Here is a 27,637-nt window from a genome sequence, read left to right as displayed (position 1 = left end):
CTAAATCGATTCTCCTCGTTTTTTTAACAAAAATAAAGAACACTTCATCAAGGGGATTCTGCAGCAACATTTACAGCATGTAGTTTATAAAAATAAAATGAAAATCTGTTTGCTGCAAAGTGATTCCTCACAAAATCGGCAGATAGGCATGTATATTTATCCTTTTAATATCCAAAGTTCTTAAAGTTCGAACTTGCTTCCATACAGACATGATGTCGTTTAAGTATATGAAACTCACCAGCACTGGGTCACAATATATCAAGAAGAATGCACCAAATAGATCAATGAGTCCCAGAGGAAGTGAGACCCCAGGTGTGCCTCCAGGGTCTCCTATGAGCCGTTTGAAGTGCCGACTAAGTTTTACTCGTATTTCCTTCCTCGTCTTCCCAAAGAGTGAATTGGTTTCAAAGGATTAACCAAGTGACACTACAACAAAATAGGGTTTTGCCGACTCTTTTTTTCGCCGACGCTAACAGAAAGCGTCGGCAAATTTCGAAACAGCGCTGGCATACTGCGACGCTTTTGTATAGCGTTGGGTGAAATTAAAATAAGACGACGCTTCAAAGCGTCGTCGGAGGAAAAAGGCCACCAAACCCACGGATCTCCTGCCTTTTTCCCGATCCCCTGCCTTTTCCCTCCCTCTCTCTCTCTCTCGTGCGGAGGAAAAAACCCTAACCCTTTCATCCCCAGCCGCCATCATTCCCCCCTCCTTCCTCCCCGATCATCTCCCCCCAAACCCCCCACCGAGCTTCGGATCCCCCTCCCCCTCCGGATCCCCCTCCCCCTTCGAGCTTCGAGGACGACCCCACGCCGTCGAGAAAGGTGTTCTACCCCTCCGAGCTGAGGATACGGTGCTGGTGGCGGGCGGGATGTGGTTCGACAACAACATACCCTTGAAGGAGGTGTTTAATAATCTAAGATGCACGTGGGAGGGGATGTGTTCTTTCCCTCACCACTTCAACTGATATAGATCTGTGAGACAACCCTCTTATATGTGCTTTTTGTTTTTTAATCTAGCTGTTGATTTATTTATTTATTTTTTGAATTTGTTTGTGGTTGCAGGAGAGCAAGTTTCTGAAATTCTTAGGGTTTATGTGGAATCCGCTGTCGTGGGTGATGGAGGCGGCGGCCATCATGGCTATCGCCCTCGCGAACGGAGGGGTGAATCCTGGAAACACCATAATCTGATTGTTTTCTTCTTCTTTTTTAGTTTTTTTTTTTTCTGTGACGAACCCATATGGGTTCTTGATTCCGTTCAACAGGGAAGCCCCCAGACTGGCAGGATTTCGTGGGGATTATTACCCTGCTTCTGATCAACTCGACGATCAGCTTCATCGAGGATAACAACGCTGGATTTGTTTAGATTTATTGTAGATTTTATTGCAAGTTATTTGAAATCTTTTCTGTCCGGATGTTGGATGTTAAGTTGCTGGGACACTTTAAGATTTAAATGAATGAATATTTTGTGCCCACACTCCCCTTTAATTTCCTCTTATTTTGAATATAGAGCCCACATTTTTTTTTTGCTCATAGCAAAGGAGTCTTGCACATAATTAATTTTTGTTATGTGATTTCCAAGTTAATAAATCAAGAGGTTTGATATCAAAGCTTCAAACATACAACTTGAAAAAATAACGTATTAGTCATTCTTATTCCTAATTTTTTTAGAAAAAATTATATGGCCTGTATAGGCTTCCAACTGGACTGCTTTTAAAAACTACAACTAATACCTGCAATATGTTCTTTTTTTGATTTTGATCGTTAGTATCTAGTTTGATGTTTTTTCCCAGATTAGGTACTTATGCCATTTATTAGTTTCTCTTTGTGTATTTGTTCAATTCTAACTTTCAAATTCAGAAATTTTCTTTGATATCTATTGGGCCTTTTCTTACCATTCTATTTAGTTGCTAATGTACTTTGGTAACTCCTGATGTATGGTTTAATATGTTTATTTCAGCCTTCCAATGATACTGCCCTCTTGTTTATAAAAATTCATTCAATTGTGCTGGAATATGTATATCAAGTTCTTTGTGACAATGGTTTAGGATGATTTAAATTCTGGATTGCAGTTTTCTTATGTTCCTTTCAGTGCATGATTATTTAAATAGCTTGGTTTTTTATTATAACGATATTGCAGTAAAAGCAAGAAGCGTGCAACATCTCTTAGGACTTGCAATATCTGTGGAACTGAGAGATGCCTCTTAATAATGTAAAGGCTTATGACAGGCAACCCTTTAGCAACAAATATTCAGAGAGTAGTTTAGTCCGTTCAGCATCAAATTGTGTAGATAATTGTGTAGCCAATTCTTTTACCATTTTTTACTTTTTCCTCTTGTTATGTACTTACTTTAGAAGAACATTACTTGACAAAATCCTGACTAAATGCCTAATGCAATCTTAGAGATGATCAATGGTACAAAATATGTTCTTCAAGTTTTGATCTGGGGAGTTCTCACGATACAAAAAAGTTTTGCGGCCAATTTATTGGCAATAAGCTGGCAGCTTGGCAGTCATTATTATTTATTCAATTGTGAATGGTATTCTAAGTCACTGATTTAACCTTGTGTGCATATATAAGGTGGTAATTGTTGTGAAATATATTTTTTTGAAACTTATATCTTAGGCTTTCTTTTTTTTCGCAATGTAATGAGGTCTGCCATTGTGCCCCCAGATGTGAGCCATCTGATGCTGGGTGTTTTTTTTTTTCCACTTAGGAAAGCGGGTTGAGGGTCACATGAACTCAGGTTTATCTCTGGGGACTCCAGAAGCTGCCTTTGTACCTCCAAGACCCGATTATAGCTGGCCTTTTGTAAGTTGATGCCATATTCTTAAAATTTTAAGTGGTCTTGACTGCTTTAGACCGTTTGTAATCACATATTTCTGTGTTCGTGTGTATGCTTCTGCATATGCTTGATGGTTATTGTGGTGTTTCTGTAACAGGCTTGCGTTCCTTACCCTTATGCTGATCCAAGCTTCGTTGGCATGCTGGCTGCATATGGGTCACATGCAATTGTATGTATTATTGAGCATGTTCTTCCTTTCAGTTGTCTAATTTTTTTTTATATTAGTTGCAGCTCAATTAGTATTTTAATAGAATGGACAAAAGTTGGATAAATAAGTCGAAATCCAGTGCCGAACCAAGAAAATTTGCAGTCTCAGCTTACGAATATTTCATCTTTGTTACAACGATTTCTCCCTTCTCAGGTAACTAACTATATATTTTTGAATACTTTACATATTATCAATTATGATGTATAAGTTAATGTATCCCATTTTTTACAAATATCTAAGGTTTTTTTTTTTTTTTTTTTGTAGATTCCTGATACTTCAAATGCTCGCAGAGATGATGATGATGGAGCTGAATCCCATCCCTGATACTTTGTAGATTATTTTTTTATGGAGTTTGATATGTATATATTTTTTATATTTTCAAAGTACATTGTAATTCATAACTTTTTATGTAAATTTAATCAGATATGACAATATAAATATTTCGAATGATCTGAATATTTGTATCAATATCAATGTAATTTGAATGTTTGGTTCATATTGTATAATGTGTGTTTTATGATATATGTAAATTTATGCAGTTTGATATTTTTATTTTTTTTTAAAAATAATTACATTTTCCGACGCTTTAAAGCGTCGGTAAAAACCGTTGGCCTAGTATTTGCCGACGCTTTAAAGCGTCGGCAAAAAGCACTTAGCGTCGGCAAAAGTTTTCCCACTCCGGTATCGCCGACGCTTTTGCGACGCTTTGATTAGCGTGGCCGGGTCTTTAGCCGACGCTTATAAGCGTTGCTAAAGGCCCTAAATAGCGTCGGGAAAGGTAGGTTCTCCTGTAGTGCATGAGCTTGTCAACTGAGCAAAGCCATTCCCAAACAGCCTGATATTTCCTTGATAAGGGCTTGCTTAAAGTAGTAAATGAGACAACCTTGAGAAAAACCTATCTCCATTTGTTCTCAGCTTGATTAAGCTCAAATAAGCATGTAAATATATATAATTTAATTTTTATTTGCTAATAATAACTTGTAATTTAATTTAATTATACAGTATCAATATTAGATTAAGATCGCAATCTATTGATATCAGTTGTAAAGATTTACATAGAGCTTCCCTACAACTTAAATCTCTTATCTTGGTATGTAAGCAGCTAGAGATTGCATGGAACAAAGGGAGCTCAAGCTAATTGTTGTTTACACCCCTATCCTACAGTTAGAGAGAGGAAAAGGAAAAAAACTCAATATTATATCTTTGCTTGAGAACATATAATATCAACATATTATATCTTTTCTCTAATTCAACACAAATTTAGAATTACTTCCCCAATCTCTATAACTCTGACTTGCCATATATTTATATATTTTTCAAAATCATTAATCATTTAGAACGCATTTCATTTGTAATATAACAAACAAATGGAATGGAAAAAAAATAAAAACAAAAAGAGAAGGAAAAGGTGGGAGAAGGGTGCTCGGATCTTCCTTCTCCTCCCGAGTTTCTTTCTCCTCCTTCGAATCCCCCTCTTTTTTTGGAATCTTTACATGTAAGAGTTCATAAAATCTAAAAAATGATATGTATATAATTTCTTATGTTAGACAAAGCTAAAAAATTGTGTCGGTACTAATGAACACCATATTTTAAAAATTATGTATTAATTTATCCAGAGGTGCGTATTGACTTGCTAAATAACTAATATATTTTGTGTGTATTATCTGGCCATTAGTATGTACTAGTTAAAAGCATGCTTTGAAAACTGTATATCGATTTATCTTAAAATACGTACTGGATCAGATGTGTATTAAATATATTTGTAGTATGTATCAGAAACTTTGGAATTAAGCATAAGATAATGATTATAGCTTTTTTTTTTTTTTTTTCCCCCCTATAAGCGTAAGAGAAAGTACGATAAAATAGGGAGTCCATTGCATAGTTGTTTTATCTGTATAATTTTTGTTCGCTCTTGAATTCCTTGTACCGTGGAGGAGCTGTGGCTCCCATCATTGGCAGCGGGGTTCAGAATTTCAGATAAACACTTCGGAATTTTTAATGAGTTTTCAGATTTTTTCTTGCGAATGCGAATGTCAAGCGTAGAAGCGTAAACAAGGACCGGTTGGTAAGTTTATCAATTGATCCATCCTATCCCATCTCAGCCACTCGTTTTCTCACTGATTCCCATCGGACGGATATGAACAAGACCCTGCCCCGAGCCACCAAGCCCGTGTGGTCCACCTGTCCCGCGCCCAGTCCTAAGCTATTAATGGGCCTATATCCGGCCCCCTCTAATAACCCTCTTTCGAAGTAGAAGCTCCCGTCCCTTCCGATCCCTTTTTCTCCTCCAAACCCTAACGCCGATGTCTTCTTGAGGCCCCCTTCTTGCCTCGCTGCGCGTCGGGATCGCCTCCCCGTCTCAGAATCGGTGGACGATTCGATCTCCAGATGCCGCAGATCTGCCTCTCTCGGCCGCACGGCGACTCTCGGATCGGCTCCTCCCCCTCGGCTTCGGTGAGTTCCCTCTCGATTCTTGGTATTTGATTTCGTATCTGCGAGAAAAAGGTGTATATGTGTTTGGTTTATTAATCTAGCGGAAAAGTCCGCCATAAAAGGTAACCTATATAGGGATATCGAAGAAAAAGAATCTGTTTCCACAAAAACCCTAGATCGCCATCGATTATCGTGATAAGTTTTCTTGTTTAACCTGTCAAATATTGTTTTGGATCTATTAGGGCGACGGTTTCAGGTCTCTTTCGTCATTTGACGTTGATATTATCGTTAATTTCATCTTATTGGCGTAGAATTTGCATGATTGGAATGTTGCTTTTAAAGATTAGTAAGAATTGTTTATTTATTTATTTACTCGCCACCGTTATCTGCAGCTAATGTTTGATTATTCCTCATTTACATTTGCCCTTTAAAGGTGCTATGTAACGATTTGCAGCCGGATTGGTAAATGTCTTGCCTCTAGCTCCTAGGGAAGGCCAATTTTGCATAATGAGACGTGTATTGAAACCCCTTATATTCCAACTATTCTCTTATTTTGTAACCTACCTCACTAGCGATAAGTGATGCTCATGCTTTGTTCTTCATCACCTGTGTCCAAGTTCTTGCTGCTTTCACTCCTCTTTTTAACTATGGCTGTTATCCTAAACTCTGTCCTTGCCGGGGACCTATATGTCATATATTGTTCGATACCCCCCAACGTCCTGTGTATTGATATGCCTTAGCTTCTGTCAGCTGAAGCTCAAAAACCTGATAATTGCCCCCTCTATCGACTTAACACCATTCACCTTTCATTCATTCCATAAAGAAAATTGTTATAGACACGTGCTGTGATTATTACAGGGTTATGCTTAATTTTATCCTCATATAACTTTGCTGCATGATATGCAATTATGCAAATATGGTCTTATCTCTCTTTATCCTTATGTATATGCATTTAGTTATTTTTGTGCCTCTATATACTGATTTTTGTGGATCTTTCTCATTTTTTCACCTTGCGGTGATCCTTGTATGGTGACATTTAAAGCATTTTTCTCCGTTTTATCCGTATTATGGTTATTTCAAAATGCCGTGCATCCTTATTCTGATAAGTGTGCTTTGGTCTATAGATTACCTCTCCGTTTTGTTACTTTATTTGTTACTCTTTGGCCGTTGAGCATAATTTGTTGTCAAAATCACTGTGGATAGCATATTTCACCTTATTTCCTATTGCTTATTGTTCAGTTTCTATGAGCTTCTAAATACTCTGGTCTCTACTATTCTATGATTTTTTGAAATAATATGTTTCTGATAGTTGATTCTCCTTGGATTCTTTCTCCCTCTTACTTTTGAAATAATATCGGGTATACGAGTTAGATGTTGCCCTTATTTTTCTTCTTTCTTTGTAATGTATTTTTGAAATATGCTACTTTTCTTCTATTAGATCTGACAATGTGTGGATTTCCTTTGGTGCAGTCTCTACTATTTCTGTTCTGCTTCATGCTTGGGAACCTATTATGTGCACTCAAATTCTTAAGTTACAGTCATGAAATGTTGTTGTTTCCTTTGTTATTTATTTTTAGATTATAATCTTCCTCCCCTTTGTCTTGCAACTAAGCCTTGCTGTCCATATATGTTGCATTTTTTAAAGGGTTTTCTGAGGTTACCCACACCTCGCACATAGAGGCAAGGCCCTTGATAAGCATCTTGAGGTTTATTATAGATTTATATGAAAGGGGCTATATACATTTCATGAAGAGGCTCATGCAAGGTAGACAGCTTATTCCTTGGGGCCTTGGGGCTGTTATTTGGAGGCACACACATAAAACCTGGACCATTTCGACAGCCAATAAGAGGGAGCTTGAGTCTTTCATCACTGCTGTATTGCTGTATGTGGACTTAAACACAAAAGTTTGGTATGGGAGCATTAAAAATTTTAATTGGCAAACCCCACCATATGAACCATGTAATTCATACAAATCTGGAGCATGAAATGTAAGAAATTTGCTATTCAAGATTTGGATATTATACCTGAGACTACACACTGTATGCTTCTACTTTTGCATTACATGTATAAATTTTATAGTTCCGATTTTTCTATATCTTTGTAATCCATGTAGCGTTGTGTTTGTAATCCATGTAGCGTTATGTTTGTAATCCATGTAGCGTTAATATCTTATGCTCCCGGGACTTATGTTTCTTGTATTTGTGAGGCCAACAATGAGTTGGTGGACATAGGAGCTTGTGCTGTTCTGTGGACATGCATGTCTGACATTTATATTAGTTGGACAGTGAGGCTAGGACGCTAAGATTATTTTATGCTTTTGACTATGTTTTTATCTGCATATTCATATACCCTACTGCTGTTGTATCTGGACTCCTGTATTTACTGTGGGAATTGTTGCCTTTGATGCCTACATACATGTTGATATGTAATTCTTCGTTGTGGCAATGAACCATTTTCAGTTTGGAAATTTTTATTTCGTACAATTCATGACAAAGTAATAAGGAAATAAAGGGTTCATGAGCTATTCTAGTTTTTCTTAACATTCAAGTTTGAACTAAAGTTAAAGTTATATCATGTGTTAAAAACCCTCATACAAATTATTTTGTCCTAGTGTTGTGGTAACCTGAATTCCAGCGTCAGTCTTTTGTTTAACATCTTAAGCTGATGTCCTAGATGACTCTTTTGCCATTCAGGTGATGTTCGAGGAACTTTTGCCAGACATGGTTTCCGTTACTTGTTGCAGTAGCGATGCCAAGCTTGATACTGCAGAATCATACTTGTATGAAGGCAGTCATCTCTTTGCATCGAGGAAAAGGCTGAAATCATCAGGAACTGAATTGTCTTGCATGGAAGGGCAAGCCTCTTTAGGTGTTTTTGATGATTATTTGTCACATGGACACAGTGGAGGGTTCTCATCTTATCGGTATGGCTGCTGCTTGCTGCTCTGGCCATTCAGTTTCTTAAAATTATCATCTTACCCTTTTTTTTTTGTATGTACTCTTACACTTAGGTGTTCAGATAAGCAAAACGGCTCCTTCTGTGTCTGTCATCCACTTGGAGAAATTGACTCATATGTTGCAATGGAGGGAAGTTCTAGGTCTACAAACAATAGCTGTCAGAATTCCCAACAATATGGCTCAGGTGTTTTAGTGGGCCAGGACAAAAGTTATGGTGGATATGCCCAAAACTTCTCTGTGAGCGGATGGATGTACATCAATGAACATGGGCAAATGTGTGGGCCATATATTCAAGAACAGCTATATGAGGGCTTATCTACAGGGTTTTTGCCAGAAGACCTTCCAGTTTATCCTGTTGTAAATGGAAGTCTCATCAATCCGCTGCCCTTGAAATATTTAAAGCAATTTCATAGCAATGCATGTGGTGCTTTAAATTTTTTAACTGCAGTATCGAGTGAAACTAGCAACCTTGCAAGCTGCCGGTCATGGTCTCGTGGACATGCGAAAAAACAGGTAGAATCCGATCCAGTTTCTACATATAAAGCTCATGGTTCTGAAGTGCAAAATACAAATGATGGAATAGTGAATCGTGCATCATCAGTGCTTCCAGCGGTATTTACTTCTTTTCCTTCTGAAACCAGAAGCAGCAATCTTTACTTTATTTACATTTCCAGCATCGATTAGTAACTTTGCTTCATTTATTTACTTTATCTATATTTCCAACATCATTTAGTAATGATTCTTTTTCCTTCATACTTCTTATTTTTTGGACTGTCCACTGCATAATTGTTGTCTGATTGATGGGTTCTTTCTGGTTCAGTCACTTTCAAGTGAAGAGTCATGCTGGATGTTTGAGGATGAGGAAGGTCGAAAGCATGGCCCACATTCACTTGCAGAACTTTACTATTGGCATCACAGCAGTTATCTTCATGATTCATTGGTGGTAAGAAAATCATGCAGAATTGATAGATCATGGTCACCTGGTTGGTCAATCTCTTATTTTTTCTATAAACACCGTGTTTTGCTGTTCTCCGGCTTGGAATATCTACACATTGCGATGCTGTTTAGGCTTAAAATAATTTTTTTAGGCAGGATTACTTATTTTGATCAACTTGTGTTAAGGATAGGCAAGCTAATAAATATTTAATACAATAAAGGTTAGATCATCTCAATATATGTGCATTCACTTTGAGCTGAGATTAGTCATTCTCCAACAATGCTAGTTACTTGAAAAGTTTAAAATAATTTGTGATATGAATTAAGAACTTCCAATGATGGGCCATGGTCATGGTTATCTCTCACCAAAATAAATCTGTCCTTTTGTCCTCTGGCAACCCCTAGGGAAAGTGAGGACCCGGCGTCTTGCTAGTTAAGGTGAGGGAAAGCTGTTGCTTGATTGAATGGAGTAGTTCTCTCTTTTATCCAAAGTTATCTACTCCATCAAACAGAACTTGTACATCACATGGTGTTCTTCCTTGCAAAGTACCTCTCTCTGTTTTCTTTTATTTGCAGGTGCTGGCTCTAAGTGTTCAGCTTGGTTACTACATTTTCAGGCTGGGTTCAAGCTTGATAGATGGGGGATAGGACCTCCTTGGCTAGGCTTAGGATTGGTGCTTGTAGTCTTCATTTTTCCGTGCATGTATGCTCTATCTGAGCCTGGTCCTAAAGCATTTTTATCCTAGCAATATGTGAAGCATACAACAATATTTGACCACCTTTTCGTGATGTTGATTCATCATGCGTCAGCAAAACTTCTTTTGAGCAAATTCATCGTGGATCTACTTTTTACTAATAAAAGTAAGGTTTGCTGTACCAGTTGGTACCGTACCAGTACCGAACGGGTACGTGGGGCTTATCGAATGTCGGTATGCTAGACCAATCCCCATACCGGATGTATCGACACAGTAATAGGATGGTACTGGTATGGTTCTGGTACTAAAACAGCAAACTTTGGATAAAAGTGTGGCTGCATTGCAAATTTCTTCTCTCTAAACTGAAATTCCCTTGGGATTCTCTCTTTATTTTCATCTGAGGGTGTCCAATTTTGGGAGGAAAATGGTTGTGGTTTTCGTTGGATTAGAAACATGTTGAATACTTGATATATTTTTAACCTAATTTAAGATTTCTGAGTTTCTTATGCCAACATTTCTGTTTTAAGTAAAATGTTAAACTCATTCTCACAAACCTGGTGGTTGTGCAGATTTCTTCTTTGTTATGAAAGACTTGTGAACTATAACTTATGAACTATAACCCTAAACCTTTGAATATTAATAACATACTGCATACAATTTTTCAGACGATCTACATTATTCTAAAGAGCATTCAGTCGAAAATCATAACAATTGCAAACAATTTCAATACTCAAAATGTGCACATGCGATATGCTCCTCTAATGTGTGCTGTTATGTTGGCAGATGTCTAAGGCATGCTTATATGCAAAGTTGTTCTTATGCTTGTTGTTGGATTTGCATTCTTTGCTTCTGATGGCTTCATTTGCATAAACTGGGCTCCTGATTCTATGTTGTAATGCTTGGCTTGAATCAGACTGATTTAGAGGTAAAAAGTTCACTCAGAAGGTTAGTCGAAGCAGGAAAATTTTAAAACGTGCCATTGTAAAATATTTTGATTCATTGGAGTTTAGAACAGTAGTTTGATGGCAATGCACTTTTGTGCATCCTTTGCGAAGCTTGATGATCTGATGTTTCATGTGATAAAACCCTTAGGGCCTGTTTGGATATTTCCATAGGATTGGGCTGAAAATCTTGTAGGAATCGGGCTTGTTGGCCCTTCTAGCTTCCATTTTATAAAAGCCTATCCAACCCCATCCCAAATCCTTTTGGGCTGCAGGGAGAAAAAATGGACCTATGGAGGTCTTTTTTTTTTCTTCTTTCTATAGGATTTGGGCTGGGTAGAGTTTCGTTGATACATGGCCATGCTTAAATGGACGGCCTAATTCACAGATCCTACAGGATTTTCAGCCCAATCTTGAAGAAATAGCCAAACAGGCCCTTACATATGCGAGGTATACCATTTTAACACTGCTAATTTAGATAGTTGGTATGGTTTATGAGCATAAAATTATAATTGTCTCCAAAAAAAGCTTTGGCACGGGTTACTATTGGCTGCTGTTTTCAAGCAACCTGATAATGTGTTTGCGATGGTGATATTTTTGTCCATTAGCTGTTGTTATATGCGGCTTGTTTTTTTCTTTCTTCCTTTCCTGATAAGATCCATCCTCTCCATGGATTGCAGCTGTTAGCATCATTTAAGTATTTGAGGACATAATCCTGAACATACTTTTTGCATTAGAAGAACTATGCTTTTGTAATTTTATACTAAATAGAGTGGCCTTCTGCAATGGGAATGTGTGCAATTTGCAGAGAGAATTTTTTAAGTTTTTTTATTCGTTCTTGGTAATTTGCCCACAAAAAAGCAAACATTTCAATACTTAATTATCTCAAAAATGTTCTTTAAATTGGGATGTCAAAAGATATATTATGTGCACACTCCAAAGTAATCAGGAGAAAATTACCGGTTGCGTTGACAATATTTTGCTGGTTCCCCATGTTTATGTCGTCTACTTGTTTTGAGCTGTCAATACATATATCACAACCTTTATGATGTTTCTGGTTTAAGCAAGTCCTTGCTTGAGTATTGCTCTGCCTAGCAATTGACTTTTCATGGTTGTCATGTGCCATTATCTTAGCTTAATTATTTTCCATTTTCCTTTTTTCTTTCTTTTTTTGTTAGATACACCATGTTGGTAACAAGTTTGGGCCGTTCACTCTTGCATCTTTAATTGACGAATGGAGCAGAGTAAGCATGCAGACTGTGTCGGATGCTGATTTAAGAGAAGAGGGCGCCAACAATGATGATGCCAGTTCTTTTAACAGCTTCATATCTAACATTTTAGAAGACGTCTCTAATCAGTTGCATGCTGGCATAATGAAAGCTGCCCGTCGGATGTTGCTAGATGAAATAATTAGCGGTGTCATACCGGAATTTATTTCTTTGAGGAAAGCTCAGAGAAGTTGTAGGCCAGAACAGAATGCTAAGATGTGTTATTCATCTGACAAAAGGGTAATGCTACCATTGAGAAGGAAGAACACTGTCATACCATGATCTTTATATCATGAAAAGGCTTTAACTCTTTTGGTTTCTGTTTTCTACAGACTCACACTGTGATTCAGAGGAAGTCCGGCACAGTTGGAAACAAGGTTGCTGTTTCCTCTAACATGTCAAAGGAGATAAATTCATTTCAGGCATCTCATGCAGAGTCATCTACAAGTGCTTGTATCTCTTGTAGCTCTGTTAACTCTCCAGAGTTACTGTTAGCAGTCCGCAAAATCTTTTATTATGATTGTATGAAAGTTTTGTGGAATGCTGTCTTCTACGATCCTGTTGCAGATTACTGCAGTGCATGGCTTAAAAGAAAGCGCTGGTCTGCAATTTCACCTTCACCGGTTACTGTTTCTTATGATGAGCAAGATATGCCAAGCCTCAGTGAGATGCAAGCAAAGGTTATTAAAATAGTTGACACCGTGTGCCTTTTTTAGAACACATCTTTGTAGATAAGCTATTTTGCTCCTAATAATGGTTTCTCTCTTTGCCTCTTATACATTTTTCTTTGTTGTACATGGTTTCCCAGGTCGTCTCTGAACCACAGACTTCTGGTTATGACATGGATTTCCCCCCTGGTTTTGGACCTGCAATGGAAAATAGGGATACATCCGCTCCCTCTGGGCTTGGACCTGTGATGGGAAGTGCAGATACTTGTGCTCCTCCTGGGTTTGGACCGGCAACAGGAAGTGCAGATATTTCTGCACATTCTCCATCAATTTCAGATGTTAGTTCCATTGCCAAAGAAGTCGAGACAAAGCAAAACAGTATATATCATGTCAATTTATTGTCTGGTGCTCTAACAAAGACTCAGCGAAGTGTAGAGAATGCTTTATACATATCAGCAAAGGCATCTTTATTTGAATATTTTGAAGAGGTTATAAAAGAGGAAATGACAAATTTGTTTTATTTGGCCTTAGAAGATAATTTGAATCAGGTAACTTTGCTCATGATGCCCCATTATGCAATATTTTATAATTTTGCTTATTTTCATTAATATAGCTTTGTTCTTATGATAGAGGAATTAACCTGCATCTAGTGCTTCACCCTAGCTCCATCCAAGATGACATGGCCTCCAGTGTCACACACCTATGCTGCCTATAGGTCTTGCCTCCATGGCACTTCAATGGAGTGACATGCAATAAGGGTGTGCTGATACTGGAAATTGACACCATCTTGGGTGAGAGTTGGTGTGAAACTTCGGTTGCAGGTACCTGATCCTCATGGTTAAGCTTCTAGCATAATTGGCAATATCTTTTGATTGCAGCAACAGGTTGATGTGAGAGAATCTGATTGCCAGACAGATTTGCCCAAATCAGTTGGCATGGATAATGATATAACGTTGGAGTTTCCTGGTAACTTTGGATTATAGTATTTTCTTTAGTTTTTTGAGTACAGCCTAGAAGTAAAGATATCATTTCTAAGCAGATGCTTTCTTCATTCTTCTAAACAGAACCACCAAGTGTGCCCTCTACAAGTTATGTAAGTGCCTTTGAAAAACTGGACCTGCCTATGACAACTGGCCCTGATGATGTAAATGTTGACGAACCACCGCCCCCTGGACTGGAGGAGTGGCCTACATCTCTGGATGTAGTTCAAGAAACCAAGTTCCGACCTTCAAAATTAGAGGGGCATATTCCTGTTATTCAGAAATATATTACTTTGGCACTTTGCCGACAGAAGTTACATGACGAGGTTCTTAATGGGTGGAAATCCTCTCATATGACTGGCATTCTTCACAAATGTGTTGATTCTTGGGGTGCTATAAGGAATTCTGAATTAAATGCCACAGGTGTCAACAGTGACAAAACAAACCTGAATCGCTTATTTGGGGTACACTTCTCTTGTACTCTTCTCTCCATGTGTGTATGCATTATGTTTTTCTCATTGTCTTTCATTTCCGCCCCTTATCATATTATTTGCATGACTTCCATGTGGTTGATTTCGCTGATTAGCTGATCCTGTTTCTGTTATATGATTCCAATAGTTCTTTCTTTCTTTCTTTTTTGTCCTGCACCGAATCATGCTTGAGTTCATCCATTTCAGGATGGAGCATATCATGTCGAACAAGAAAATGATGGTGATTCCTCTGCAGCTTTAGAGAAACTTAGAGAAAGATCGAGGCACTCAAACAATTCAGAGTTGGCTGGTACTTCTTCACTTATTGGAAAGTACACTTACTTTCGGAAGAAAAAATTAGGCAGGAACAAGGCTGGGTCTTCATCCATGTGCATTGCCTCGGAGAATGCTGGATCGGTAGAGCTACCTAGGGACACCATAGGAGATCAGCGGATGCCTGGATCAATGACTGAGCTAGTAGATTCCAGGACTGTGGATGTGATTTCTCAAGAGTTAGATGAATGGAAGACTGAAACTCTGCCCTCACCGGATGTTTGCACTTTAACGAGGAAAAGAACTCGGAAATTAGGGAAAATAACTCGGAAGATTCGAAAAAAGACTTTGCCTAGTTTTGGTAATCCTGAAGCAACAACTTCTCCAAGGGATGCAAATACTTGTAGTAAAGAGTCACATGATGCAGTTAAAGTGGTTTTCTCAGGTGTTTTTAAGTCCAACTTGGAGAAAGTTTCAAGTTTGGAACAGGATTCAAATAAATATGAGAAGGTTGTGTGTGGGAATAATTGTGATTTGAGTGTCCAGAAAGGATCAGAAGTATTCTGCTCCAATGACATTCCAAAATGTAAGTATAGATCCTGTTTTATTGTGTTCTTACTGTTCTAAGTCATTTCACTTGTCTAAATTCTATATTTCCTGTTTTTCTTGGTTTAATTGGTTGCATTTTGACAGCTAGAAGACTGTCTCGTCTGAAAAGGAGAGTTGAGATGGATCAAGCATCAGATATCCCATCTAAAGCTTCAAAACTAACAACAATGAGTTCAGTGAAAAAAGGAAGGCGCAAGCACTTGACAAGCCGAAGGGTGAAACCCTCGCTTCCATGCCCCAAGTCAGATGGCTGTGCTCGGACTTCCATTGATGGATGGGAGTGGCATAAATGGTCACGGAATGCACCTCCATCTGACAGGGCTCGTGTGAGAGGAATTCGTGTTCAAACGAATTATTTTGCTTCTATGTCTAATGCATCTCAAAGTTCAAATGTTAAAGGCCCTTCTGCAAGAACAAATAGGGTCAAGCTACGAAACCTTCTGGCTGCTGCAGAGGGCGCTGACTTATTAAAAGTCACTCAGTTGACGGTAATTGAAATATGAGTTTTTGTTCAGGTAATTTTCGTTCTCTTCACATATTTTTTTGCTTATCATTCTATTTCTTTCTTAGGCAAGGAAAAAACGATTGCGCTTTCAAAGGAGCAAGATACATGATTGGGGTCTTGTGGCCCTTGAGCCTGTCGAGGCTGAAGACTTTGTAATTGAATATGTAGGCGAAGTTATCCGTCGCCGGGTCAGCCTTTTTCCTCTGCATTTCTGTATGTTGACTTTCTTAATTTTGAACACCAGCTTAATATTATGACACCTGCAGGTATCAGATATACGTGAACGTCAATACGAAAAGATGGGAATCGGTAGTAGTTACCTCTTTAGATTGGACGATGATTATGTGGTAAGTGGAGGAACTGCAATACCTTTCTGAATCTTCACAGGGGTATTTTGTATGGATATATTTTCCCCCAATTTTTCACTAGCATGGGAAACATGTAGAATAATTCTTGCATAGTTTTCATGGTTTGCATTACCACATCTATTTTTTAAAAGAAATAATTTTAGTAATTTCATTAAAATACAGCTTGACAGACTATGAATTTGTGTGGCATTGTTGGGTTTCCACTTGCCATATTTCTAATCTTACATTTTTATTTACTTTCTCTTGAAAACCATTAAAACTGCTTGAAGTACAGTAAACTATGTTATTGTTAGATCATGTTTATGATGATGTGAAACTTCCTAATATGTAAGTACTTTTTAGACTTGTTTAAATGTGTCTTTATTTTTCCACTTTGCCGTTAATGTTGTCCTCACTTCAATCAACAATATGTCATACACTATTTTACTTTGTAGCTACAGAGATTCTGTTTATCTTTGAAAAGCATAAAGATATAAGGGCTTAGAAATGATCCTTGACAGAAGAATGTTGTTAATGGTATGCTTCAGTTTAGGTAAAACGTTGGGGTATGGTTTTCTGTTGTTGATGATCCCTGCTGGAGACTGAAAACTTAAGTTTTACTTGGAATAATCACTTGTGTCTACATGTGCATATACTGGAATTATTCATTTTCGCTTCCCTGAAGAAAATACTGTGTTGTTATTTGTTAACGATACAAGCAACTTAAATGGAAGAGTTCCACATTAGTTGGTGATATTGAATTGTGTCCTGTCAGCGTTTCATACTTTTATGCAGCTCTGTCCTTGCCTGCATGACCTGTTTCTTTATAAACTCTTTTAATATTGTGATGTGAATATGTGAATAACAACTCTACATCAATCTGTAAACTAATTGTCATTTATGAAAGATCCAACTTAGTACAAGTGACATACTAAATATTTTTTGCATCCCATTGTCTTTCATCTGCTAGTATTGCACTTATAATTTACTTTATCTTATTGTCTGCAGGTTGATGCTACTAAACGTGGTGGAATAGCAAGATTTATAAATCACTCATGTGAGGTAACCACATAAGAGTGTCAGATGTTATTTGGTTGATAACTTCTGTCTATTCTTGTTAATATTTGCTAACTCACCTCCCCCCTCCTTTCCTCCTTTTATGTTCTTCCTCCCAGCCAAACTGCTATACAAAGGTGATCACTGTTGATGGTCAGAAGAAAATCTTCATTTATGCAAAGAAACATATATCTGCTGGTGAAGAGCTCACTTACAACTACAAGTTTCCATTGGAAGAACAAAAGATTCCGTGCAACTGTGGTTCTCGAAGGTATGCTTGGGGAAGGTTTGATTATTAAACTATTATACGCTTCTAATTCAGTCAATTGGGATGCATTTTGTCGAATTTATTGTGTACAATTCCTAACTCCATGCCTATGCTCTGTGGCGAAGCCTCATTGAGGCTCTGATATTTCTGATGGTCTCTGTGATATTTGAGCTCACGCTGCCTAGTTGAATGTCAATGTGAATGCAACCAAAGCTTTCTAGGAAAAGAACATATATGAATACATTATTAGGGAGAATGAATCTAGTAATATGTTGAATTGAAGCATCTATGAATCTGTAAATCTTTTTCCATTTTAATTGAATAAATAAAACATGAGGGTGTGTCTTGGCGCAACAGTAAGTTGCTCCATTGTGACCTAGAGATCATGAAAAAACATGGAAACAATCTCTCCACATGCTAGGGTAAGGCTACATAAATCTGACCCTCTACAAATCCTGCAATGGTGGGATTAAGCCCTTGTGTATTGTGGTAATAGCTGGCTAGAATCAACAACTTTACTTAACTAGCTCATTGCTTTTCCATTCTTTCTGCATTCTCTAGTAGATTTATGCTATTTGTCAAGTTAGCACAGCTATTTGCAATGCACAACATGACAAAAAGATTAAAAGATTATGCACGAGTTAAATAGATTTGTTGCAAAAATTGCTTTTTGATATAAACACATGCAATTTAAATTGATGATTATAATTATTTTCATATAATAATGTGTCTTTTTAGATATTGTTATATCACTTGTTATTCTTTTGGGATGAATTATAATAATCATTTAAGTATACAAAAATTTAAGAAATGTATCATTTTGCACTTCTTTGTTTCTTGAGAAGGTCAAGTTCCAACCAAATCCTTGCAAGTAAATGCATTTGGATGGGAGCTTGATAAAGTGTGAGACAGCTGAGGGCATCATAAGATGAAATATTAGTGTAAATGTTATATTGGTACTTTATACATTAGAAATGCTATATTCAGTAGACTGGAGGCAATCAGGCATTTATCATAATAAAGCAACATAAATAATATAAATAGATAAATCAGATTTTAAAACATCTTATTTTATTGTATTATGAAGTAAAGTTGTTGATGTGCATTGAAAATTCAAAACAGCTTGGCTTGAATTGCAAAATAGAGATACGATTTACAATTGGAAGGAAATACAGGCAGTTGCATTTTTAAAATTATGCAATGCAAACTTTTCCCAATATCTTGTTATTCTTCTGATATTAAAAGCATCGGCCAACTGCTGTTGCGAGTCTTGGAGTTCAGGGGAGAAAGGAAATGATATGATGTAGAGGGATGGAGAGAGATGTGGGCATTTTGTTCTTGATAGTTGAAAAGAGAGGGGGAATTTGTAACTGCCTAAGTTAACTTTCCTTTTTTTTTTTTTATCAATTTGGAGGTGAGTGGAAGATGTTAATGAGAGGGAGATTAAGAGGCGGAGTAAAATAAGGTGGCATGGTTTTTATTGTTAGTGTGGGGTTGGGGGGGGGGGGGGGGAAGGGTTCCCTGAAGGGTTAAATTTTCTAAAACTTTCATGCTAGATTGGAGCTAGAGATGATGAGGGCATAATTATTGGAAGGGGTGGTTGTATAAACCTTTTGATCCTCATGATGTTTAAGAAAATCAGATCTAAGTAGTAGAAATCTTTTATATATAATGGACGCACCAAGGCCTGTTGGACTTGGTAACTGCTTTTCCTGTTTATTATTAAATCTTTATGGATTTTGCGAATCTCAACAATGGAACGTTATGAAATGATAACACATTGTGCTCTGTCCCCTCTCCGCCACCCCCACCTACTGACCCATCCACTTTCAAAGAAAAAAATCACCACTGTCAATCATGACCATCATACAAGCATTGCATTTACCAAACACTTGTTTTTTTAAAATTGGAAACAAAATATGGTCGGGGGAGAGAGTTAATGGTATATCATCATTTTGAGTCATGGGATGAAAGGATTGCTCTCTTCTCCTTTTTGCAAACCTGGAATTTCTTTACTAATTATTGATTCAAGAGTTGCGAATGCCTAGAAAATATGAAAATATTCTCAGCACATGATGAGAAAAAGGAGCAAATAGTACCTAGAATTAGAATTTTTTTGTGGGTGCACTCTTTATGATGAAGCTATGATGATCTGTCCTTAAAGGAAATATTTGCTTAACTTTAATATGCACTCTTTATGAAATTGTAACAAATAGGTGAAGAATTTTTTTCTATTGTAATATTTGTAATAGACAGACACATGTTTTGTTGTTCATGAGAAATCTTTGATGACTCAGTAGTAAGTTGCAACTTATATTTTGCATGCTAATTGTATTACCTTCTTTTGGCGATGAGCTAACCTATTGTTATTTTCTGTAGGTGCCGTGGATCGTTGAATTAGTAACAGTATTTTCTTATCGCTCATGGTGTGTTTGACTTGTTGCCTTACTATTTTCTATTTTCTGATAGTTTTGATTCTTAATCTTGTGTTGAATTACCAATTCTGTTAAATCAGTGGTGGTGCATCTTGTTTGTTCTCTAATAATTTTTCATTTTTGGTAACCTAAAATTTTTATAGGTCATTTATTTGTTGCTCTTGGACGGGCCAGTGATCGGCTTGTAATCGATGAGGTATGAGGTTATATACCCAGTACTTTCTCCTGGATTTTTTCCTCTTGGTTGGTGATGCAATTACGCCACCCTCTTTCTCCTATTGATAAGCTCTGGGCAACTAATGGGCTTAGGCTACAATTAAGAAGTAAATTTTAAATGGATGTGCTAAGGCTTGTTGAGTTTAGTTCACAGTTTACATTCATGATTCAAGTTTTGAAGTCTGACAATTATTTGATGATAGTATGATACATTAATTTGCATTGTAGACTTGTATGGTACATGTTTTTAGTTGGCATTCTGCTTCTTATTCTAGCATCTTTTGAGTGTTCTATATCTTTGATGAAGCAAAACTTTAGTAAAAAAAAAAAGATAATGGAGAAGCAATTGTGCCTCAGTTATGATAGTGATGGTATAGTAAGAATGTAATGAAGCTTGTATTCTTCTAGTTATATGTCATGACAGTCACCAATCAATCAATTACAACTTTGTGATATATTGTCAATCTGGATCATTTGAAGTTCTCATGGGAGAAGCGAACTATGATATATTGCTTTCCTGATATTCAATGTTGTAAATTGACAAGCTAGACATACACAGGCTGGTTGTGTTTCTTTTGTGAAAATAGGCTTCCGGTTTCATGGTCGGTTGGTTTAGATGCATGCGGACCAATCTGACATGTGGCTTAGTAATTGAAGAGCATTAGGTTGCAGTGATGACAACTTTTAGTGTATCCTTAGAATGTTTATTCACATTTATAAATGCTACAGTGATTTTATTTTGGACATTACTAGCAGTTAATGGGTTTTATGGAACAATTTCTATCGTTGTGTTACTGTAAAACATGTTTTAGTTTTGCATTTTTTTCGATGGTGATTTCTGAACTTAAGTTGGGTTATTTTTGTAGGATAAGTCATTAGGTTTATTAGACAAGGTCTCGAGGTGGAAGTCAGGCATTCAGTTCTTTTATACTTAGGAACATGAGTTGTTACGTTAATTTTAAGCCAAAACCTGTAATAAAGTAAGAAGATTATTTCACTAACTCTGTTGAATAAAACATTATTGTCAAGTCTTTGGGCCAGTGTATGTTTGCATTTTTTTCTAAAAGACTCATTTGATTCTCATCTTGACATGCATCTCAGGGTTAGTTATGTCGCTCTCCAAAAATGCTTTTGAGGTTGATTAAGAAGGCTTTATAACATGGGGTATATAGTTTTAAGAGGTTCAGGTGAAGTGCACACATTGTACTTCAAGTCAGAATGACATATAAGTTGGCTTCAATTATTTTCACAACCGAATATGTGGGAAGAAATGGATCTCCTTTCATATTTGTGGTTGACATATATTAGGTTCTGTCATTGTTCATTTATACTGAAAGTATGCGCACATTTGGCCTGTGAAATTTGTTACCTGTGCCAAATTCAACACTAAGTCCACACATAACACCAATAATCTTTATCTTGCTTATTTTCCATGTCTAAACCTTTTAGGAAAACCAGGGAGGCTTTCACCTTGCACCTTGCCTTGAATAGACTAATGTACCTCTCAAATCATCACTTTTTTGGGACTCTCTTTTGTTCCTAAATAGGATATTTTACATGGAATGGAATCAGTTGGTTCGAATCAGCTATCGTAGGTGCATGGAGTCTATTAGTCTGAGCTGACAAAATTTTTGAGCTATAGGATTGTGTTCCGAATGGTTTGGGTGACTGTTTATATGATATTCCATGAATTTTAATATTGCAACCTAACAGAATTATTTGTTGGGATTGTTCCATTAGGCTTTTTGGATACCGGTGCCTCTGAGATGGTCACAGATCCCTGTATCAGGGTTTGTAAACAGTAGTTAAATTGCACATTCATGTGCACATAAACCCCAAAACTAATTTTAGCATTTACACTCAAAATTATTGTAGCTAATAAAATTTAAATAAATGACCTGGTATTAAGAAATAGTAGAACATGGGTGGATATAATGCCAGTTGGTTGGTTATTTTTCTAGTTTTATTTTCTTAGTCATGTAATATGAGATGTACCAAAATATTGTTATAATATCATGAACAACAATTTTAATGCTGTGGAAATGATAGGCTTGAATGGATGTATTAATGGGTGAGACAGTAGATGAGGTCATGATATACTACAATATTACAACAGATGGCTTTGACTATGTTGCTCGCCTATTTTCTATCATTGAAAACTTTTATAGTGTAAAATAATTGGCTTTCTCTTATATAATATATGTTTTAAGTCTTTGCTTCATGGGTTTCTGGCTTGCTTGCCAAGTTTTATTGGAAGAGGAGATATGATGCACAGAAGAAATTGAAAAGAAGATACAGAAACACACATATGCATGGATTTCGGAAGCACTTTTCAACCCACACAGTATATTTTGAAAGTTTATGGGTATATCTTGTAAACAAATTAAGCTTTGGGATGTTGCAAGTGGTTGTGTTTAGATCATCTGAGATTTGGGCATTGGTAGGTTTCTTAGGACTTGGGATTTTTGGGGTGCATTTTGGGTATAAGAAACTGAAACTTTGCAAAAAGTATTTGGTCATAAATAAGCCTGGACTTGAATGTGTATTTTGGGCTTATATCAGCTGAAACTATTTATATTTTTGGCATGAATAAGCTGGAACTTTGGAAGTCTATGTTGGGCATAAAGGACTCGTTTCGTTTGCGGGAAGAATTATCCCTACTGAAATATTTTTTCAGGAAAGCTGATGCTTGGAAAAGTGGTTATTCTATGTTTGGCTGACTATGGAAAAATGGCACATTCCAGAGTGGCTTATGTTTGGTTGAGCATTTACTTTGATGGGAAAGTTGTGCAAAATGCTTGTTATGCCTTTAATAAAGAGATAAAGGGAAAGGCCTTACCCCATTTTATTTAAAAGCTTAAGGGCACTTTTTTTTTAAAAAAAATATCCCAATTTTCAATTAGTGGGAATTGAACTTTCCCATGTCCCATATCAGTTTTTCTTTCCCATGAACTATGGGGATTTTATTTTCATGAGAAAACTACTTTCCGATCTCTTTTCTTTGGAAATTCCAACCAAACATGAGGCATTTTTCTATTTTCTGTCAACCCACTTTCTCCCCTCTTCCCACAAACCAAACAAATCCAAAGTGAAAGTTCACATGGAAAGAACATTGTCGCTTTTGTATAGCTGTTAGGCTTATTATTTGTATTAGTCAAAATTAGCAATTCATCATTCATATCCTAAAATCCAAGTTCACATGGAAAAAACATTGTTGCTTTTGTATAGCTGTCATGATTTTATTTGACTTAGTCAAAATTAGCAATTCATCACTCATATCCTAAAATCCAAGGAAAAACCCATCAATCACCTATACTTTCGTCCTACTGTACATACGTTTAATCATAGTTAGCATCTGCCTTGTTTGATGAGATGCCCTTACAAATCCTAGCATTCCAATATTCTTCAAATGGTGGACTTTTTCGAAGGGAATTAACAATTGTCATTTGCTCTATCTCAATTAGTTAATAAATAGTTTGATAAGAGTTATGCTTCCAAGTGCTATTAGAGGAGTGTGAACGAAAAGAATGACATTCAGAGAGGCTTAGATAAAGGGAGAATTTATGCAGCAAATAAAAGTTATACCTTTAAGGCAGTCTCAGAGGGAAGCTATGAAGCACGGAGCATGAACATGGATACAAGATGCAGATACAACAAAATACAATTTTAAGTCCAAATGACAAATATTAGAAAAATTTGGAAATGATATGGCTAGGATACAATGGCATGGACACACACACACATATGGAATAGACTGTGCTCCTCTCAAGAGGAGAAGGTATTTACTTCTCTCAGGCCCCAAATCAATAATTGGGTACTGAAATTGAAGATCAACGCCGTTGATCATGATCTATATTATTAAAAATGTGTAGAAACGAAACTTATGTGTTTTGATGATCTTTAAATTATGCAACAAATAGAAGAAAAGGATAGTTTCCATTATGCTAGTGTGCTAAAATACATAATAAAGCTTTTAAATTAAGAATCAACCTTTTTTGTGTCTACCTGATCCATAGGTTAGAAACCACCAAACAGTAATTATTGATTTTGAGGCATTTTTTATGGTATGGATCATGATCAATGGTATGATCTTTGATTTTAGTTCTTATTGATTTTAGATCTGAGAGAAGCAGATATGCCCTCCTCTTAAGAGGAGAGCGTCCAACCCCCCGCAAACCACCACCATCACCACAAAAACAAAACAAAACAAAACAAAAAACACATCATCGTCAACCACTCTCCCCACCCAAAAAAAGAAAAAAGAAAAAAAAAACACAGAACAATCTTACACGAGGTTTGAATTGCAATATTATGTCCCAATGTGGTAGTTTGAAACTCTCAGTTCCATGTAAAATGGCTGCAATAAGGGAAAGATTCACTGCTTTTTTTAAATCAAAAGTAGTTCGTGTAAATTAAAAAGCTTTATAGGACTTTTTTTATTGATTTTAAATATTCATCAGTCTTTATATTCGTTCCATTTGACCTAGGTTGCTGGTTGCAGTCGAAGCTACTTAGAAAGATTTCTGGACGCTCTTTAATGCTTTGCAATGCATTGTGGACTTGCTGTTCTTCAGAGTTCAAAAAGCTGTGCGCTCCAAGGTCTCCACAGTTTCATCCATGTTGTAATTGTTAATATGGCATGTAACATGGAGAGCTGCAGTGAATATCTTCATCTGTGCTTTATGCATTTCTCTTGTATGTATCCAATCATCTTGCCCTTCTCTTTTGCGATATATTTGCAGTTGTACCATCTAAAGCTGTTTCCAGGTTCTCATTATTTCTATCATTGCTATGACTTCGATTATTTGACCACGATATTTTTCCTGGCACAATTTTCTTGTAATGGTGGCAATAAGCAGTGCTCTAGATGTATAAACATAGGAATAATTGGATAATATTAAACCTCTGTGATTCGACTCTGCAGTCTATCTTGTTTGATGCTGTTAAGCTACCTCATTGTAGATGTTTCTTTTCTCTGAAGTATATTCCCATCATTGAGCACTCGTCATCTGTAAAAGGGAAATAATATGATGATATTACAAAGTTGAGATTCTAAAAGTTATAGGAGATGCATATTGAGACAGAAAAGGAAGTCTAAAGAAAATCAGCGACTTTGTGTCATCCTTTATTTGTGCATGTGCAAATGCACATTTAGACAAAAAGATTTAAGGATTTAATAAAATCCAGATGACCATGGTGGACCAGATCTTGGAAAGATTGGTCAAAGGCTAGTATGAAAAGTAAGCAATTGGACGTGATTCTTTTTATTTTTATGTTTGCATTAGAGTACCTTTCCTTGAATGAATATTTAGGTCAAAAACTAATGACAGTATCATCAAAAAATTAAAGAACTCTCTTCTCCTCTCTCTCTCTCTCTCTCTCTCTCTCTCTCTCTATCCCCAGTCTATCTCTGAATATGTTTGCATTACTGTTGTGTGCATTCATTAGCTTCTTTTCCCTCCATAGCCATGAACATCGATGAGCAATTGATTTACCCTGCTTTCTTCTTTCATTACCAGCATTAGTTTGCTCATTAGCCTTGTGTCATTGCTGCCCATTTGGAATATGATATAGAATGTGGTTTTTTTGATTTTAGGTTAAAAGACCTGATTGGCCGAAGTTTTTGTTGTTTCAGGTTATCGCCCCATTGGGAGTGTCGATGGACATTTACACAACTATGTTCTACTGTTATTATCTATTGCTGCAGTTGAGTTCTCTGCTGCCAAGGTTAATAATCGTCTTGTCTTTTAGAAATACGCTGGGTTTTGAAATTTAATAACTCTGTACAGGCTTGTGCCGAATTCATTCATTCAATATAATGGGAAGCCACCAAGTCTTTGGTGCATTTTGACTACGAAATTTTAAGCCATCGCAATGAAAGGAATCTTGTGAATGATTATATTTGGGTAATTTAGAATATGTAGTCCACTGCTATGCAATGGAGAAGTTTGTTGAGTTATACAAGTACAATGGGTGTATCTGCAGAACGGTGAAATTGCTGTCGATACGTTTGAGGATTTCTAAATAGATTGAAGCCGTCTTTTCATTATTATGAAGCTCGCTAGGATCTAGTAATAAACCTTTGTTTTATGTGTAGTTGAATGTTAGATTTATCTTCTTTTTATAATTTCTTTACTATTGAGGTCATGTAATATCCATCCGCTTGCATTATCACTACTAACATGACTACTTTTTGTAGCAAGACTTATGGGGAGATGATGGGCTTTTGGGTTAATAGTCCTAAATTGTCCCCCTTAATTTTAGAATTATGGAAATAAAGTACTGTTCAAATGGTTCCCTACCAGCGGGCATCGCGGTGGTGAGATATGATCTTTCAGCTAGATCTTTTCTTGATTTATTTGGTTTTGGTTTTAGAGGTGGTGGTTAATCATGGTTGAGCCTTGTTGGTTGGTCAATCCTTATTGCCATTTTCGGTTCTTGGTGTACGTAAAGAAGTGCTTATTTGGGATTCTGTAGCTAAGGTGGTTGCATTCCTGCGGTAGGTCCGTGGCTGTATTCCATCCTCTGTTGTATGGGTATTGGTGCATGAGTTTGTCTGCCTAAATCTTTTAGTGATACGTAGGAATGGTAATAAACACGCAAGATTTTGATAGATATCGAGCAGTGATGGATGAGCTTCTCTAAAGCATGCTTTTTAGGTTATATGATTGCAAGGATTATGTATATTCTAAGGCCCTTGACGCTACAATATCAGCTGCCACATCTCTACCCTAAATTCCATCGTTTTTTTTAAATTTAAGTTAGTAATTTCAATTGTTAGATGACTACATTATCTAAATATTTAAGATTGGATGTCAACTATTTTTCAGTATATTGCCTGCTGATTGCATGTAACTTTCTTCTTGATTTTCTATGCTTCCTAGTCATATTTATGGAGATTCCTCTGCATGCAGGTGTGGTAACGTGGGAATTTTTTGCCGGAGCTTCAAATTTGTGTGGTATGTCTTTCATTCCTAACTTGCCGCTTTTCACCCTAATGAAATACAGCACTTTTAACAAGGAACAGGAAAGCAGCAGCCATCCACCTTACTAGTGACCGCATTGCATAATAAAATCAAATATGTTGTGAATTGAATCAGAAGCAAGCTAATAAAATGATGCGGGATTGTTATTTGTGGTATGGACTGAATGGGAAAGGCGAGGTGCTGGCAGCAAGAAAAATATTATTCTATTGCCCTACCCTCCGTTGCCCAGCGGATGGGGCAAACCTACTTGTATATTTTACCAACAGCGGCCGCTATGGTTATTTCCGGGCTGCTACTTGACCAGCCCCCGTCTCTGCATCTTTCTAGTACCCAAGATTTTCTGCAGCCACCTCATAAAGGTTTTTAAGGAAGAGGTGGCTCTAAAGGTGTGTATCTTTTTGGTGGACCTACAAACCCCGGAAGTTATTATTAGCGTCCTTCTGGATTAGCAGGAAAATTAACAATATAAAACATGACAAACAATATATCTGCACATAAATTGTTTAATAAAATACGGAAGATTTCTTGGTTCAAACTTTTTT

At 36.8% G+C, this 27,637-nt stretch overlaps 1 protein-coding gene across 5 annotated transcripts; it reads left to right on the top strand.

Moving 5' to 3' along the window:
• Window positions 1–5,293: 5,293 nt before the first annotated feature.
• On the top strand, window positions 5,294–27,241 carry LOC103711911 (histone-lysine N-methyltransferase ATXR7). 5 transcript variants are annotated; one of them, XM_039131378.1, is made up of 20 exons: window positions 5,294–5,505; window positions 8,179–8,408; window positions 8,496–9,054; window positions 9,263–9,385; window positions 12,193–12,522; window positions 12,615–12,962; window positions 13,091–13,498; window positions 13,829–13,916; window positions 14,015–14,394; window positions 14,608–15,259; window positions 15,367–15,770; window positions 15,853–15,975; window positions 16,054–16,134; window positions 17,143–17,196; window positions 17,310–17,461; window positions 19,838–19,884; window positions 20,037–20,089; window positions 24,597–24,708; window positions 25,745–25,836; window positions 27,024–27,241. In XM_039131378.1, the coding sequence occupies exons 1-16, from the start codon at window positions 5,440–5,442 to the stop codon at window positions 19,857–19,859; spliced, it is 4,020 nt and encodes a 1,339-aa protein (XP_038987306.1). In that variant the 5' UTR covers window positions 5,294–5,439; the 3' UTR covers window positions 19,860–19,884; window positions 20,037–20,089; window positions 24,597–24,708; window positions 25,745–25,836; window positions 27,024–27,241. The 5 variants fall into 5 exon arrangements, with proteins under 5 accessions (XP_038987306.1, XP_038987305.1, XP_008796455.2 ...); XM_039131377.1 differs by having other exon boundaries at window positions 24,597–24,804; XM_008798233.4 differs by lacking the exon at window positions 27,024–27,241 and having other exon boundaries at window positions 13,835–13,916; window positions 24,597–24,804; window positions 25,745–26,158.
• The last annotated feature ends 396 nt before the right edge of the window (window positions 27,242–27,637 follow it).

The sequence above is a fragment of the Phoenix dactylifera genome, chromosome 11 (genome assembly GCF_009389715.1).
Source record: "Phoenix dactylifera cultivar Barhee BC4 chromosome 11, palm_55x_up_171113_PBpolish2nd_filt_p, whole genome shotgun sequence".
Lineage (NCBI taxonomy): Eukaryota > Viridiplantae > Streptophyta > Magnoliopsida > Arecales > Arecaceae > Phoenix > Phoenix dactylifera.
The sequence above is the reverse complement of the archived record's forward strand: the minus strand, read 5'-3'. Positions and strand labels throughout refer to the sequence as shown.